The sequence below is a fragment of the Schistocerca cancellata genome, chromosome 12 (assembly GCF_023864275.1).
Source record: "Schistocerca cancellata isolate TAMUIC-IGC-003103 chromosome 12, iqSchCanc2.1, whole genome shotgun sequence".
NCBI lineage: Eukaryota > Metazoa > Arthropoda > Insecta > Orthoptera > Acrididae > Schistocerca > Schistocerca cancellata.
The window spans coordinates 72,384,481-72,403,039 of NC_064637.1; the positions used below are offsets into that span (position 1 = coordinate 72,384,481).

General features: G+C 45.3%; 1 protein-coding gene across 1 annotated transcript in view; it reads left to right on the top strand.

Moving 5' to 3' along the window:
* The first annotated feature begins 2,565 nt into the window (after positions 1-2,565).
* Positions 2,566-18,559, top strand: part of LOC126109465 (probable cytochrome P450 304a1) — a 96,982-nt gene continuing 80,988 nt past the window's right edge. The window contains exons 1-2 of the mRNA XM_049914493.1: positions 2,566-2,656; positions 16,169-16,417. Coding sequence (XP_049770450.1) covers positions 2,566-2,656; positions 16,169-16,417 — 340 coding nt within the window. The remainder of the gene's footprint in view (positions 2,657-16,168; positions 16,418-18,559) is intronic.

The window sequence follows — 18,559 nt, forward strand, 5'->3', positions numbered from 1 at the left end:
AAGTGTCAACATGCGATTAAGAAAAGCCACTGAATGTGGGAATGCTATGCAAAAGCATGTCGGTGGTCGTAGACCGAGCACCACACCACAAATAGATCGATACGCGGCGCTAGTGGCAAAAAGGGACAGCCACCCCACACCTAGGCAGATCGCTACAGACCTTCCAACCGCTGTCGGTAGATGTGTGTCTGCCAAAACCGTTTCGTGGCGATGAAATCGGGCTGGTTTTGTTTGCTCGGAAGCCTTTCAAATGCATCCCACTTCAATGATGCCATCGTCGAGAAAGAGTTCGTTGGTGTAGGGAGCACGTTACTCGAGGTCAGCAACAGCGGTCTAGAATGATGTTGGCCCACGAGTCCTGCTTCAGTGCGGCAAGCGATTCTGGCCACCAGTCATTTATGGAGAGGGAGGGGAACACGTCACACACCACAGAATGTCGTCGGTATGGCCTAGGCGTTATGTTGAGGGCAGCCATTATGCGCAGTGACCGAACACCGCTCCATACCTTTGCGCGAAGTAGCGTTTCAGCACAGCGTATTGCAGAGAGATCATTCTGGTTTATGTCCGCCTGTTCAGGGGTGCAGTAGGTCCCGGCTTGCTGCTTATAGACGACAATGCACACCCACAGGGCTGCTTAGGTGGCGTCCTCGACGGTGAGTGTTCATCGGAGGTGAGGGTATGATCTGGAGTGCCCCAGGGAAATGTGGTAGGTCTGCTGTTGTTTTCTATCTACATAAATGATCTTTTGGATAGGGTGGATAGCAATGTGCGGCTGTTTGCTGATGATGCTGTGGTGTACGGGAAGGTGTCGTCGTTGAGTGACTGTAGGAGGATACAAGATGACTTGCACAGGATTTGTGATTGGTGTAACGAATGGCAGCTAACTCTAAATATAGGTAAATGTAAATTAATGCAGATGAATAGGAAAAAGAATCCTGTAATGTCTGACTACTCCATTAGTAGTGTAGCGCTTGACACAGTCACGTCGATTAAATATTTGGGCGTAACATTGCAGAGCGATATGAAGTGGGATAAGCATGTAACGGCAGTTGTGGGGAAGGCGGATAGTCGTCTTCGGTTCATTGGTAGAATTTTTTGAAGATGTGGTTCATCTGTAAAGGAGACCACTTACAAAACACTAATACGACCTATTCTTGAGTACTGCTCGAGCGTTTGGGATCCCTATCAGGTCGGATTGAGGGAGGACGTAGAAGCAATTCAGAGGCGGTTTGCTAGTTTTGTTACTGGTAGGTTTGATCATCACGCGAGTGTTACGCAAATGCTTCAGGAACTCGGGTGGGAATCTCTAGAGGAAAGGAGGCGTTCTCTTCGTGAATCCCTACTGAGTTAGAGAACCAGCATTTGAGGCTGACTGCAGTACAATTTTACTGCGGCCAACTTACATTTCGCGGAAAGACCACAAAGATAAGATAAGAGAGATTAGGGCTCGTACAGAGGCATATAGGCAGTCATTTTTGCCACGCGCCATTCGGGAGTGGAATGGTAGAGAAGTAGTATGAAAATGGTTCGATGAACCAACTACCAGAATTGCAGAGTAACCATGTAGATGCAGATGAAGAGTTTGGTAGCTTGTGTGAATAACAGCTGGAAAATGTGTATCAGTGCCCGACGGGGGCCTATTCCTCACTGAGAGACCGATATCGCCCATTATGTTGGGAGTTGGATCTTTGCAAAACATGAACGCTATTTATGCCTGTTATCCTGCAATCTGCACCATTTTTCGCTATAAATGGTTCAAATGGCTCTGAGCACTATGATGATGATGATGATGATGTTTGGTTTGTGGGGCGCTCAACTGCGTGGTTATTAGCGCCCGTACAATTTCCCAACCTTTGCTCAGTCCAATTTCGCCACTTTCCTGGATGATGATGAAATGATGAGGACAACACAAACACCCAGTCATCTCGAGGCAGGTGAAAATCCCTGACCCCGCCGGGAATCGAACCCGGGACCCCGTGCTCGGGAAGCGAGAACGCTACCGCGAGACCACGAGCGGCGGACTCTGAGCACTATGGGACTTAACATCTATGGTCATCAGTCCCCTAGAACTTAGAACTACTTAAACCTAACTAACCTAAGGACAGCACACAACACCCAGCCATCACGAGGCAGAGAAAATCCCTGACCCCGCCGGGAATCGAACGGGGGAACCCGGGCGTGGTAAGCGAGAACGCTACCGCACGACCACGAGATGCGGGCTCGCTATAAATACACCGCTCCATATTTTTAACGTATGTGCTGTGTTTCATGCTGTTTTCATGCTGTGTTTCCTGTCCAACAATGTGTCTGTTCCTTAGCAACTGTGAAGCATTGTAGTTCGCCGAGGTAAGCCTATGACTTCCCTTAAACCACCTCACGATGCGGACGTTCTGTTTCTAGCATATGAGGTGCACCCAGTCCGGATGACGGACTATCTTCAAGAGCTGTCACGGCACCTGTTTTGCGCCGTTCCCCGCCCATTAAACAGTCATTAGCGGCTGCGTCTAAGGGGAAAGCCGAAAACAGCTGTGTGTACGGACGCAGTTTCGGTCCGCGCCAGGAGCCATGCTGACGTTGTTCCTGGTGGCAGCGGTGGTCGTGCTGCTGTTTCTGCTCTGCAGGGAGCTCCTAGCCTGGCCTGAAAACTTCCCGCCAGGTGAGTCAAGTGGGACTTGTAACATCGCTGCTCTTTCCATCAGACGCTCAAAGAACGATGGCGGACGTCAATGATTCGCGAGTTAATCAGCTACTGGTATTTACTCTAGATTCAATTCTGATCCAGATATCAACTGCGAAAATAATTATTAGAAAGATGGGATAAATTCTAGTGTCCGATACCACCCGTCGGCTTTGACTAGTGACGTAACACGTAAGGCAAAGATGCTGCAATGGACAATCTGTGAATGGAACGGATCATACTCTTAAACAAACGAATGTAGCGTGCCATAAAATAATACATATAACGCGACTGTTATTTACGCGCGAATTTCATCTAAACGTGTTGAAGATGACTGAAATAAATAAAAAGAAAGCAATTACGAGTGCATATGTTATATTATATTTTTCACACGTACTGCAAAAACGATCTAAATAATGAACCGTCGAATAGTTGCAACCGGTAACTAGAAGCAACCTATGTAGGAGGTCATTTCTTGTTACCGATTCCAATATTACTATTTGTTAAGCAAAAATCTTATACCATATCAGAAACGTGCTTAAAAAATGATCTTGTTAGTGAACTACAGAATATGACTACACTTTAAAAAAAATGAAAATCTTTACACACATTACTACACACGTAAAAAAATAAAACACAAAAATGACAAAACCGGTAACTATACAACACGAAAGTCACACCAGCTACAGTAGCTCCAAATAACACTCAGTAAAATCGATACACCAGGAGTGACAGTAAAAATAAGAGAAGTGCAAGAGAAACATCGAAAAGGAAAACATAAAAGTGGCCACATAAAAAGAAACTTACCGCATACGAACTTCCAATGGAGTCAAAGATCGAGGCCGACAAGAACGAAATGAGGACATAACAAGAAATAATAATGTTAGAAGGTCAAACTGTAACGAAAGAAGCAAAATCCAGAATAACTAATGAAAAAAATAATAAGAAACACAAACTGCCAGGCACGAATGAGGTACCACCCAAATCAGTTTTTCCCTACCACCCGCCCTCAATCAGACGCAAAATTTTAAAATAGTAAATAAAATGAAACCACGAGTCAATAACATAAACCCTCCGGCAAAGATACAGCGATACCCCTCGGTCCACCATTGTAACCAGAAAATATTAAAACGACGGAAAAACCTCCCTCCAGAGAAACAAAAAAAGTAGGACTGCCACAATACAGTAACATAAAAAAACGCAACGTAAAACAAGAAGAAAAGTATCAGACCCACCAACACCTAACTAACAAACCGAGGCTTGTATATTTTGCTAACTACTTTCATAAGTGCAAGAAATAAGCCGGCCGCGGTGGTCTAGCGGTTCTGGCGCTGCAGTCCGGAACCGCGGGACTGCTACGGTCGCACGTTCGAATCCTGCCTCGGGCATGGGTGTGTGTGATGTCCTTAGGTTAGTTAGGTTTAAGTAGTTCTAAGTTCTAGGGGACTTACGACCTAAGATGTTGAGTCCCATAGTGCTCAGAGCCATTTGAACCATTTTTTTTTTTTGCAAGAAATAAACAATGACCTTTAGGAATACTCTTTCCCCGCTGGACAACAGATTTTACAGCCCCCCTCCCCCCCCCCCCCAATACCCCTCGATAGTATTAGTACACGCCCCCATCTTATAATCTTTAAACTGAATATTGTGATTCACGACCGAATGATGATAACCCCTTTCACCCAATCCCTTGTACGAAGCAAACCCATGCGACATGAATACAGAACCTTCTTCCACATATCCTTCTATTAAAGATGTGAAGACTTCCTTTGTCCGATTTGGTACAACCCTAAATACAACATCAGCACAATCTCCTCCAGAAACTACTACTCCAAAAACCCAAAGCCCAACAACCTCGTGCCCCTTTTCGTACTTTCTCTTTCCAAAATGTGACTCATCCACTTCAGTTATAACCCCTGTCCTCCCCCCCCCCCCTCCAATGGCCCCCTATACTTTACAAATTCCCCCCAGACTTCTCTACAAAACGAGAACCAGTCGACTACAGTGCCACACGAAACCCCTGATTCGTGCCTGACAGATTTGCAAGAATATTCGTAGCAAAAATAGTAGGTTAGCATGACAATTACTTCTAAATTCAGCCTTGATCTATCGAACCACGTCCCTCTGCGTATGGATCTCCGAATGTTATTTTTTCTGCACTTCCACATGAATTCGTCGGAAGTTCGTGATGATGCAACCTTCGTCAAAACAACATAATTTCCACAGACACTGCATTTGCAAAATTTAGCAGTGACGCCCAATGACTGCAAAACTTTTATAGTCGATTTACGATCACTCATTTTCTGAAGCAGAATTTTCGCAGTAAAAACAACTGACTCATCCATAACGAACAGCGTCAGAAATGAAGACCTTATAAATCACGACTACTTATAAATCACGATTACTTTCATTAACAAAAGATGCCGAAAACAAATTACGAGATGAAAACAAAACAATCTACATCGAATTTTTAATATACGTGCGTAACGTGGAAATCCAGAGAAATCATTTAACGTTCATCGACAGCAATCTGCGGCACAAACAAAATAATATCACACATTACGTCAGTGGTCAAAGCCGACGGGTGGTATCTGACATTAGAATTGACCCGAAAGACGCACCAGAACTGATGCCTTTAATAATCTTTCTTAACGACAGACTCTTTCGACTCTTATCGTCATTGTCAAGTACCTGCGAATACAATTTTGGTGAAAATGTATACAAATGTGAATGCCATTTATATTAAAGTGACTATTCATCGGTTGGATTTGCAGCGCTCGTAATTGTTCGGTGTTTCCAGTCGGAATTACTGGATACAGGTTCCGCCTTTTATGCAAAACAGTGTTTTTTCTTGTTACCCAAACATGTTTCGGCACCTCTGTACCATCGTCAGGGGGATTTGTTTATTGACAAACGGTAAAAAGTGAACATGTTTTAGTTTTAACTGGTCTAAGAAAATGAGGCCCAAAGACAACTTTTTTGTCTTTAGGCCTCATTTTGTTAGATCGGTTGTAACCTAAAATGTATCTCCTTTTACAATTTCTCAATAAACACAACCCGCTGATGATGGCACAGAGGTGCCGAAACGTGTATTTGGGTAACAAGAAAAAACATTGTTTCGCATAAAAGGCGGAACCAATATTCAGTGAATTGACTACATTGTACTCACGTCTAGAATAATACGACGTCGGTAGTGAACTGTTTAATAAATCAGTGATTAGAATCGATAGTAAATGATATATATATATATATATATATATGTGTGTGTGTGTGTGTGTGTGTGTGTGTGTGTGTATGTATGTATGTATGTGTGTGTGTGTGTGTGTGTGTGTGTGTGTGTGTGTGAGAGAGAGAGAGAGAGAGAGAGAGAGAGAGAGAGAGAGAGAGAGAGAGAGAGAGAGAGAAATAATGAGTCAGTTTAGACTGGCAATGGCAAGGAAGGAAGTTCTGAAGAAAAGAAATTTGTTAACATCAAGTATAGATTTAAGTGTCAGGAAGCCGTTTCTGTAAGTATTTGTATGGAGTGTAGCCATGTATGGAAGTGAAACATGGACGATAAATAGTTTGGACAGGAAGAGAATAGAAGCTTTCGAAATGTGGTGCTACAGAAGAATGCTGAAGATTAGATGGATAGATCACATAACTAATGAGGAGGTACTGAATAGAATTGGCGAGAAGAGAAGTTTGTGTCAAAACTTGACTAGAAGAAGGGATCGGTTGGTAGGACATGTTCTGAGGCATCAAGGGATCACCAATTTAGTATTGGAGGGCAGAGTGGAGGGTAAAAATTGTAGAGGGAGACCACGAGATGAATACACTAAGCAGATTCAGAAGGATGTAGGCTGTAGTACGTACTGGCGGATGATGAAGCTTGCACAGGATAGAGTAGCATGGAGAGCTGCATCAAACCAGTCTCAGGACTGAAGACCACAACAACAACATGTTTTGACAGTATTTTGACAGTTCTACTCTAACGACGTTACCTATTTACAAAGATTAGCCCACGCAAATCAACAACGATATAATTTTATTAACCAAATTTTCTCGCTATTATCTGTGTTTGTTGCATATGTTATTTCATATGTTATTTCTGATTTATTCTTTGTCGTGTTTTAAAAGGTCAATAAAGTATCTGTAGTACTATTTCCGTCTAAAATCTGTATACTCTGGCAAAACGCAATCAATACTTTCACTGCAAGGTAACAATGGTGAAGTCACTGATGACAGTGCCACTGAAGCAGAGTTATTAAACACGGTTCTCCGAAACTCCTTCACCAAAGAAGACGAATTAAATATTCCTGGATTCCAATCAATAACAACTTCCAAGCTCAGAAACATAGAAATAGATATCCTCGGTGTAGCGAAGCAGCTTAAATCACTTAATAAAGGCAACGCCTTCGGTCCAGATTGTATGCCAGTCTGGGTCCTTTCAGAGTATGTTGATACAATAGCTCCATATTTAGCAATTACGAGGTGCATTCAAGTTCTAAGGCCTCCGATTTTTTTTCTAGTTAACTACTCACCCGAAATCGATGAAACTGGCGTTACTTCTCGACGTATTCGCCCTGCAGACGTACACATTTTTCACAACGCTGACGCCATGATTCCATGGCAGTGGCGAAGGCTTCTTTAGGAGTCTGTTTTTACCACTGGAAAATCGCTGAGGCAATGAGTGTGCGGCCACGGAGAGTGTCTTTCATTGTTGGAAAAAGCCAAAAGTCACTAGGAGCCAGGTCAGGTGAGTTTGGAGCACGAGGAATCACTTCAAAGTTGTTATCACGAAGAAACTGTTGCGTAACGTTAGCTCGATGTGCGGGTGCATTGTCTCGGTGAAACAGCACACGCGCAGCCCTTCCCGGACGTTTTTGTTGCAGTTCAGGAAGGAATTTGTTCTTCAAAACATTTTCGTAGGATGCACCTGTTACCGTAGTGCCCTTTGGAACGCAATGGGTAAGGATTACGCCCTCGCTGTCCCAGAACGTGGACACCATCATTTTTTCAGCACTGGCGGTTACCCGAAATTTTTTTGGTGGCGGTGAATCTGTGTGCTTCCATTGAGCTGACTAGCGCTTTCTTTCTGGATTGAAAAATGGCATCCACGTCTCATCCATTGTCACAACCGACGAAAAGAAAGTCCCATTCATGCTGTCGTTGCGCGTCAACATTGCTTGGCAACATGCCACACGGGCAGCCACGTGGTCGTCCGTCAGCATTCGTGGCACCCACCTGGATGACACTTTTCGCATTTTCAGGTCGTCATGCAGGACTGCGTGCACAGAACCCACAGAAATGCCAACTCTGGAGGCGATCTGTTCAACAGTCATTCGGCTATCCCCCAAAACAATTCTCTCCACTTTCTCGATCATGTCGTCAGACCGGCTTGTGCGAGTCCAAGGTTGTTTCGGTTTGTTGTCACACGATGTTCTGCCTTCATTAAACTGTCGCACCCACGAATGCACTTGGTATGTCACGAATCCATAACTCCATCACCACATGTCTCCTTCAACTGTCGATGAATTTCAATTGGTTTCACACCACGCAAATTCAGAAAACGAATGATTGCACGCTGTTCAAGTAAGGAAAACGTCGCCATTTTAAGTTTTTAAAACAGTTCTCATTCTCGCCGCTGGCGGTAAAATTCCATCTGCCGTACGGTGCTGCCTCATTTTAAAACAATACGCATATTTCTATCTCTTTCCAGTCCGGAGAAAAAAAATCGGAGGCCTTAGAACGTGAATGTACCTCGTATATACAACCACTCGCTCACAGAAAGATTCGTCCCTAAAGAGTGGATAGTTGCTCAAGTCACACCAATACCCAAAAAAGGAAGTAGGAGTAATCCGCTGAATTACAGACCCATATCACTAGCGTCGATTTACAGTAGGGTTTTGAAACATATACTGTGTTCCAACATTATGAGTCACCTCAAAGAAGATGGTTTATTGACACATAGTCAGCACAGATTCAGAAAATATCGTTCTTGTGAAACACAGTTAGCTTTTTATACTCATGAAGTAATGAATGCTATCGTCAGGGGATGCCATATTGATTCCAAATTTTTAGATTTCCAAAAGGCTTTCGACACCATTCCTCACAAGCGTCTTGTAATCAAACTGCGTGCCTATGGAATGTCGCCTCAATTGTGTGACTGGATTCGTGATTTCCTGTCAGAAAGGTCACAGTTCGTAGTAATAGACGGAAATACATCGAGCAAAATAGAAGAAATATACGTCGTTCCCCAAGGAAGAGATATAGGCCTATTGTTCCTCATTTATATTAACGTCACAGGAGACAACCTGTTTGTAGATAATGCTGTCGTTTACCATCTTGTAAAGTCATCAGATGACCGAAACGAATTGCTATATTATTTAGATAAGATAGCTGTATGGCGCGAATAGTGGCAATTGACCCTGAATAAAGAAAAGTGTGAAGTTATTAAATAAGCACAAAAAGAAATCCGCTAAATACTTAGGGATTACAATTACAAATAACCTGAATTGGAACGACCACATATATAATGTTGTGGGTAGAGCCAACCAAAGACTGCGAATCATTGGCAGAAGACTTAAAAGATGGAACAGGTCTACTAAAGACACTGCTTACACCACGCCTGTCCACCCTATTCTGGAGTATTGTTGTGTGGTGTGGGATCCGTATCATGTGGGAGTGACGGATGACATCGAAAAAGTACAAAGAAGGGCAGCTCGTTTTGTATTATCACGAAATAGGGGAGATAGTGCCACAGGCATGATATGTCAATTGGAGTGGCAACCATAAAAACAAAGGCGTTTTTCGTTGTGATGGGATCTTCTCATGAAATTTCAATCACCAGTTTTCTCATCCGATTGCGAAAACGTTCTGTTGGCACCCACCTACGTAGTGAGAAATGATCATCGCGATAAAATAAGAGAAATCAGGGCTCACACAGAAAAATTTAACCACTCGTTTTTTCCCCGCCGTTCGAGAGTGGAACGGTAGAGAGACAGCTTGAAAATTCATTTAACCTTCTGCCAGGCACTTTACTGTGAATAGCAGAGTAATCACGTAGATGTAGATGTAATATTTCTTGTGACTATTGTCTTGTGTGTGCATAGATTTTTAATTCTTCAAGAATGTTAACTTCAAGACCTTTTGGTATTCTGTACAAGATGTGGAGTTTTCTCTTTTTTTATTGTATTAGCAGTGTGATTTTGATTTTTCAAATGAAATCTCTTCTTTATATATGACGTTAAAATTCCTTCCTGATTGGCCAATGTAAAAATTATTACTTTAATATAAATGACATTCACATCATTACACGGCCTGTTCGAAACTATGTTCGCAGGTACTTGACAATCGCGATAAATGCCGAAACAGTCTGTCAGGAATGAAGATTAGTTATTATAAGCATCAATTCTGGTGCATCTTTCTAATAAATCATGACATTATGTGACATATATTGTGCTTCTGGTTGCTGTACCATTTGGAAGTGTAACATCTGAACGGAGCTAGTTACGGGAGTGACAAACACCAGGAGAAATGCGTGCTTGAACACAGTGGGGGGGGGGGGGGGGGGTTGTTTATTTAAAGTTCAGCTAGTCGCGGAGATCTAGAGAGGGCTGTAATTGTCGTATGGCTGCGAAACTGGAAGGATGTCCTAATGCGTTAACGCGGAATCGATTTACGATGAAAAAAAATTACTTCCACTTTTGGCCAGCAGGTGCATATCTGGCGCTGTGAATGCAAGAAAGACTAATATAAATGTTTCCATACGTAATGTACTAGCAACGGGACATCGGCAGAAGAGGTCAATAAAGTGAAAAAGTCAAAACGACGATTTTATTATTAACAGTCGCTTACACAATTTGTTTAACATAAGCACAGGAATCGTTGATTAGATGATGTACAGCGCCAGATTTGCACCTTGTGGCTGAAACTGAAACGATTTTTTTCCCTACCAACCAAGTTGTGCTGCCATACGATAATTACAGCCAACAGCAGACCTCTGTGAGTATTTGCATTTCAGTTATAACCACCCGCTACGAGTAAATGCAGACGGTGGCCAAGCCAGCTGGTTGCACTGATGTACACTACTGGCCATTAAAATTGCTACACCAAGATGAACTGCAGATGATGAACGGGTATTCATTGGACAAATATGTTATTCTAGAACTGACATGTGATTACATTTTCACGCAAATTCGGTACATAGATCCTGAGAAATCAGTACCCAGAACAACCACCTCTGGCCGTAATAACGCCCTTGATACGCCTGGGCATTGAGTCAAACAGAGTTTGGATGGCGTGTACAGGTACAGCTGCCCATGCAGCTTCAACACGATACCACAGTTCAACAAGAGTTGTGACTGGCGTATTGTGACGAGCCAGTTGCTCGGCCACCGTTGAAAAGACGTTTTCAATTGGTGAGAGATCTGGAGAATGTGCTGGCCAGGGCAGCAGTCGAACATTTACTGTATCCAGAAAGGCCCGTACAGGACCTGCAATATGCGGTCATGCATTATCCTGCTGAAATGTAGGGTTTCGCAGGGATCGAATGTAGGGTAGAGCCACGGGTCGAACACATCTGAAATGTAACGTCCACTGTTCATAGTGCCGTCAATGCGAACAAGAGGTGACCGAGACGTGGAACCTATGGCACCCCATACCATCACGCCGGGTGATACGCCAGTATGGCGATGACGAATACACGCTTCCAATGTGCGTTCACCGCGATGTCGCCAAACATGGATGCGACCATCACGATGCTGTAAACAGAACCTGGATTCATCCAAAAAAATGACGTTTTGCCATTCGTGCACCCAGGTTCGTCGTCGAGTACACCATCGCAGGCGCTCCTGTCTGTCATGCAGCGTCAAGGGTAACCGCAGCCACGGTCTCCGAGCTGATAGTCCATGCTGCTGCAAACGCCGTCGAACTGTTGGTGCAGAGGGTTGTTGTCTTGCCAACGTCCCCATCTGTTGAGTCAGAGATCGAGACGTGGCTGCACGATCCGTTACAGCCATGCGGATAAGATGCATGTCATCTCGACTGCTAGTGATACGTGGCCGTTGGGATCAAGCACGGCGTTCCATATTACCCTCCTGAACCCAACGATTCCATATTCTGCTAACAGTCATTGGATCTCGTCCAACGCGAGCAGCAATGTCGCGATACGATAAGCCGCAATCGCAATACGCTACACTCCGACCTTTATCAAAGTCGTAAACGTGATGGTACGTATTTCTCCTCCTTACACGAGGCATCACAACAACGTTTCACCAGGCAACGCCGGTCAACTTTCTTCATGTCAGCACGTTATAGGTGTCGCCACCGGCGCCAACCTTGTGTGAATGCTCTGAAAAGCTAATCATTTGCATATCACAGCATCTTCTTCCTGTCGGTTAAATTTCGCGTCTGTAGCACGTCTTCTTCGTGGTGTAGCAGTTTTAATGGCCAGTAGTGTATTTGGCCACTAAAGGCACGTGTGAGTTGTCCTCAATTTATCAGTCGTGATCAGGACTGTGTTGTGTGTAACGTTGAGTTCATTAATGTTGGGGTTAAAAGAATTCTAACGTGAGCAAATTGTTGGTGCTTGGATGGTGGGCGTTACCGCCATCATGGTAGCCGAAGCGTTCGGTGTTTCGAAAGGCATCATATCGAAGATTTGTAACACATACAGGTAAAGGGGGAGAAACATCATCCGCTAAGTCATGACGCGGTCAAAGGTGTGTGTTGAATGATCGTCTCGGAAGATCAGTGAAGGGGATTGTGACGAAAAATAAGAGGACGACAGCTGCAAAAGTCACTCCAGAACTGAATGTCGCACTCGCAATCCCTGTCAGCTGCGAGACAACACGAAGGGAGCTCCGGAAGCGAGTCTTAATTCCTAAACGAGTCACCGGTGAGGGTAATGATCGACGGTAAAAAAAACGTGGTGTCGAAGCCATAAAACCTGGCCTATGGGGCAGTGTAAGAAAGTCATGTGTTCAGACTAGTGTCGTTTGACACTGTTTCCAACTTCTGGCCGAGTTTATATTCCATGTTGGAAAGATGTTAGGGGGTTCGGTGGTGATTTCGGCAGCCATATCGCGGTATCCCACGGGCCCCACAGTTACTTCGTAAGGTCCCGTTACGGTCATAGATTACGTGACCATTTTGACTGATCGATCCCGTGGTACAGTGCTTGCTTTCCAGTGGTGATGCTGTGTTCCAAGACGACAGGGCCCCACGAGGGTGAACTGTCACACCTTCCCTGGACGCCAGGAACACCAGGTCACATCATTATCGAGTGTTTGCGATCTACTACAGAAAGACGGGTGCGTGATAGCTACCTACCACCATCATCGCTTCCTGAATCTGCAGCTATTTTGGAGGAAGAATGGTGTATGATTCCATCCAAAAATGTCGGCCGCGGTGGCCCTGCGGTTCTAGGCATTTCAGTCCGGAACTGCGTGCCTGCTACGGTCGCAGGTTCTGCCTCGGGCATGGATGTGTGTGATGTTCTTAGGTAGTTAGGTTTAAGTAGTTCTAAGTTCTACAGGACTGATGACCTCAGATGTTGAGTCCCATAGTGCTCAGAGCCATTTGAATTCCATCCAAAAACTATATAGGGGCTGTATACATGGTGGTCCATTGATAGTGACCGGGCCAAATATCTCACGAAATAAGCATCTACAAAGAACGAAACTCGTCTACCGTGAAGGGGGAAACTAGATGTCGCTATGGTTGGCCCGCTAGATGGAACTGCCATAGGTCAAACGGATATCAACTGCTTTTTTTAAAAAATAGGAACCTCCATTTTTTAATACATATCCGTGTAGTACGTAAAGAAATATGAATGTTTTAGTTGGACCACTGTTGTGGCTTTGTGATAGATGTCGCTGTAATAGTCACAAACATATGGCTCACAATTTTAGACGAACAGTTGGTAACAGGTAGGTTTTTTAAATTAAAATACAGAACATAGGTACGTTTGTATATTTTATTTCGGTTGTTCCAATGTAATACACGTACCTTTGTGAACTTATCATTTCTGAGAATACATGTTGTTACAGCGTGATTACCTGTAAATACCACATTTCATGCAATGTATGCTCAAAATTATGTCCGTCAACCTCAATGCATTTGGCAATATGTGTAATGACATTCCTCTCAACAGCGAGTAGTTCGGCTTCCGTAATGTTCGCACATGCATTGGCAATGCGCTGACGCATGTTGTAAGGCGTTGTCGGTGGATCATGATAGCAAATATCCTTCAACTTTCCCCACAGACAGAAATCCGGGGACTTCAGATCCGGGGAACGTGCGGGCCACGGTATGGTGCTTCGACGGCCAATCCACCTGTCATGAAATATGCTATTCAATACCGCTTCACCGCACGCGAGCTATGTGCCGGACATGCATCATGTTGGAAGTACATCGCCATTCTGTCATACCGTGAAACATCTTGTAGTAACATCGGTAGTAGATTACGTAGGAAATCAGCATACATTGCACCATTTAGATTGCCATCGATAAAATGGGGGCCAATTATCCTTCCTCCTATAATGCCGCACCATGCATTAACCCGACAAGGTCGCTGATGTTCCATTTGTCGCAGCCATCGTGGATTTCCGTTGCCCAATAGTGCATATTATGTCGGTTTACATTACCGCTGTTGGTGAAATAAAATGGCCCTGAGCACTATGGGACTTAACTTCTAAGGTCATCAGTCCCCTAGAACTTAGAACTACTTAAACCTAACTAACCTAAGGACATCACGCACATCCATGTCCGAGGCAGGATTCGAACCTGCGACCGTAGCGGTCGCGCGGTACCAGTCTGTAGCGCCTAGAACCGCTCGGCCACTCCGACCGGCACCTAAGGACATCAGACACATCCACGTTCGAGGCAGGTTTCGAACCTGCGAACGTAGCGGTCGCGCGGTTCCAGACTGTAGCGCCTAGAACCGCTCGGCCATCCCGGCCGTCCCTGGCTGTTGGTGAATGATGCTTCGTCGCTAAATAGAATGCGTGCAAAAAATCTGTCATCGTCCCGTAATTTCTCTTGTGCCCAGTAGCGGAACTGTACACAACGTTCAAAGTCGTCGCCATGCAATTCCTGGTGCATAGAAATATGGTACGGGTGCAATCGATGTTGATGTAGCATTCTCAACACCGACGTTGTTGAGATTCCCGATTCTCGCGCAATTTGTCTGCTACTGCTGTGCGGATTAGCCGCGACAGCAGCTAAAACATCTACTTGGGCATCATCATTTGTTGCAGGTCGTGGCTGACGTTTCACACGTGGCTGAACACTTCCTGTTTCCTTAAATAACGTAACTATCCGGCGAACGGCCCGGACACTTGGATGACGTCTTCCAGGATACAGAGCAGCATACATAGCACACGCCCTTTGGGCATTTTGATCACAATAGCCATACATCGACACGATATCGACCTTTTCCGCAATTGGTAAACGGTGCATTTTAACACGGGTAATGTATCACGAAGCAAATACCGTCCGCACTGGTGTAATGTTACGTGGCACCACGTACTTATACGTTTGTGACTATTACAGCGCCATCTATCACAAAGCGATAAACGTGGTCCAATTAAAACATTCATATTTCTTTATGTACTACACGAATATGTAATAAAAATGGGGGTTCCTATTTATAAAACGCAGTTTATATCCGTTTGACCTACGGCAGCGCCATGTAGTGGGCCAACCAAAGCGCCATCTGATTTCCCCCTTCAATGCTATTTGGTGTGTTGTTGCCGTCGAAAATTCCGCGCGATTTTGTTGTGAGGTTGCAGGATTGTATTTTTCGCATATTTTGTAAATCTGCAATCTCTGTCATAACTTCACATGTGGCAAATTCTTTTTGGTGTGTGTGTGTGTGTGTGTGTGTGTGTGTGTGTGTGTGTGTGTGTGTGTGTGTGTGTGGTGGTGCTTTGCAGAATATGGTGATATACAAGTTACGTAAGTGCTGGATATATTTAGGAATATGCGAAAAATACAATCCTGCAACTTCACAACAAAATCGCGCGGAATTTTCGACGGCAACAACACTCTAAAAATACTTCGCCACAGTGGAATAATAAAAATCGGAAACGGACAATAATGTAAAGTGTATTTTGAAAATCATGCGAACAGCCGTCTGATAATGAACTTGCCAGTTCGAAACCGGTAACGGCGCTATTTACCTAAATAAATAGTAGTGTTAACAGTGGCTGGTTGCTGTTTTCTTCTTTGTAACAATTAACCTACATTAATTTCCCCTTCAAGCTAGACGAGTTTCGTTCTTTGTAGTTTTCTCGTTTGACGCTTATTTCGTGAGATATTTGGCCCGGTCACTATCAATGGACCAACCTGTATATCCATACCGAGAAGACTGGAAGTCGTTATGAATGCCAGAGGGTTTCTTACACGTATTAGGCGTGGTAACATGTCTGTACTTCACGTAGCGCTTTCCTCGCCTCTCGGGCCTTGACGTAACGCTGTGACGGCGCGAGCCTTCCCTGCCCCCAGGCCCTTGCCGGCTGCCGGTGTGGGGCAGCTACTGGTGGCTGGTGCTGAGGGACCGCCGCCGCATCCCCGCGGCGCTGCGCCGGCTGAGCGCCGACTACCGCACCTCCACGCTGGGCCTCTTCCTGGGGCCGCTGCCGGCCGTCTACGTCACAGACGAGGCCTCCATTCGGCAGCTGCTCTCCAGGCCAGAGTTCCAGGGCCGCCAGACCACCGTACTCTCCGATACGCGCACCTTCGGCAGGAACCTCGGTCAGCACCGCTCATTACATGCCACACATGTTTACACGACTGGAGAGCACCGGTTCCTCCAGCCTCTCCTTCAGTCGACATTCGACATGTCTGCCTCTACATGCATACTCGGTAACCCACCGTACGGTGCGAGGCGCAGTGTACCCTGTGCCGCTACTACCCTTTCGTGTTTGACTCGGAAACAGAGGCAAAACCGACTGTCTACGGGGTGGTTATAATTAAACTTTCCCTATTTAACATATAAGCTGTGCAACGGCCTTGCTGCAGTGGATACACCGGTTCCCGTCAGATCACCGACGTTAAGTGCCGTCGGGTGTGGTCGCTACTTGGATGGGTGACCATCATGGCCGCCATGGGCTGTCTCCATTTTTCGGGGTGCACTCAGCCTCGTGGTGCCAATTCAGGACCTGCTCGACGGAATAGTAGCGGCTCTCGTCACAGAAAACCATCATAAGGACCGGAAGAGTGGTCTGCTCACTACACGCCCCTCCTATCCGCGTCCTCAGTGAGGATGACATGGCGGTCGGATGGTCCCGATGGGCCACTTGTGGCCTGAAGACGGAGTACTAGTTTACACATAACACGGAAACTACACTACTGGCCATTAAAAATGCTACACCACGAAGATGACTTGCTACAGACGCGAAATTTAACCGACAGGAAGAAGATGCTGTGATATGCAAATGATTAGCTTTTCAGAGCATTCACACAAGGTTGGCGCCGGTGGCGACACCTACAACGTGCTGACATGAGGAAATTTTCCAACCGATTTCTCATACACAATCAGCAGTTGACCGGCGTTGCCTGGTGGAACGTTCTTGTGATGTCTCGTGTAAGGAGGAGAAATGCGTACCATCACGTTTCCGACTTTGATAAAGGTCGGATTGTAGCCTATCGGGATTGCGGTTTACCGTATCGCGACATTGATGCTCGCGTTGGTCGACATCCAATGACTCTTAGCACAATATGGAGTCGGTGGGTTCAGGAGGGTAATACGGAACGCCGTGCTGCATCCCGACTGCCTCGTATCACTAGCAGTCGAGATGACAGGCATCTTATCCGCATGGCTGTAAGGGATCGTGCAGCCACGTCTCCATCCCTGAGTCAACAGATGGGGACGTTCGCAAAACAACAACCATTTGCACGAACAGTTCGATGACGTTTGCAGCAGCATGGACTATCAGCTCGGAGACCGTGGCTGGGGTTACCCTTGACAGGAGCGTCTGCGATGGTGTACTCAACGACGTGCCTGGGTGCACGAATGGCAAAACGTCATTTTTACGGATGAATCCAGGTTCTGTTTGCAGCATCATGATGGTTGTATCCGTGTTTGACGACATCGCAGCCAACGCACAATGGAAGCGTGTATTCGTCATCGCCATACTGGCGTATCACCCGGCGTCATGGTATTGGGTGCCATTGGTTACACGTCTCGGTCACCTCTTGTTCGCATTGACGGCACTTTGAACAGTGGACGTTACATTTTAGATGTGTTACGACCTGTGGCTCTACCCTTCATTCGATCCCTGCGAAACCCTACGTTTCAGCAGGATAATGCACGACCGCATGTTGTAGGTTCTGTACGGGCCTTTGTGCATACAGAAAGTGTTCGACTGCTGCCCTGGCCAGCAAATTATCCAGATCTCTCACCAATTGAAAACTTCTGATCAATGGTGGCCGAGCAACTGGCTCGTCACAATATGAAAGTCACTACTCTTGAAGAACTTGGTATCGTGTTGAAGCTGCATGGGCAGCTGTACCTGTACACGCCATCCAAGCTCTGTTTGACTCAATGCCCAGGCCTATCAAGGGCGTTATTACGGCCAGAGGTGGTTGTTCTGGGTACTTATTTCTCAGGATCTATGCACCCAAATTGCGTGAAAATGTAATCACATGTCATTTCTAGTATAATATATTTGTCCAATGAATACCCGTTTATCATCTCCATTTCTTCTTGGTGTAGCAATTTTAATGACCAGTAGTGTAGTTACCCTACGAGTAGCAAACTTGGTAGCACTAATGTCAAGGCCATGGGGACGAGAAATGATGTAGAATCAATTCAGTTGACACACTTTTAATGTGCTGCTACGGTACGTCATACCACTACCATTACTACTACAAAAGGGGTGCACGACTGCATTC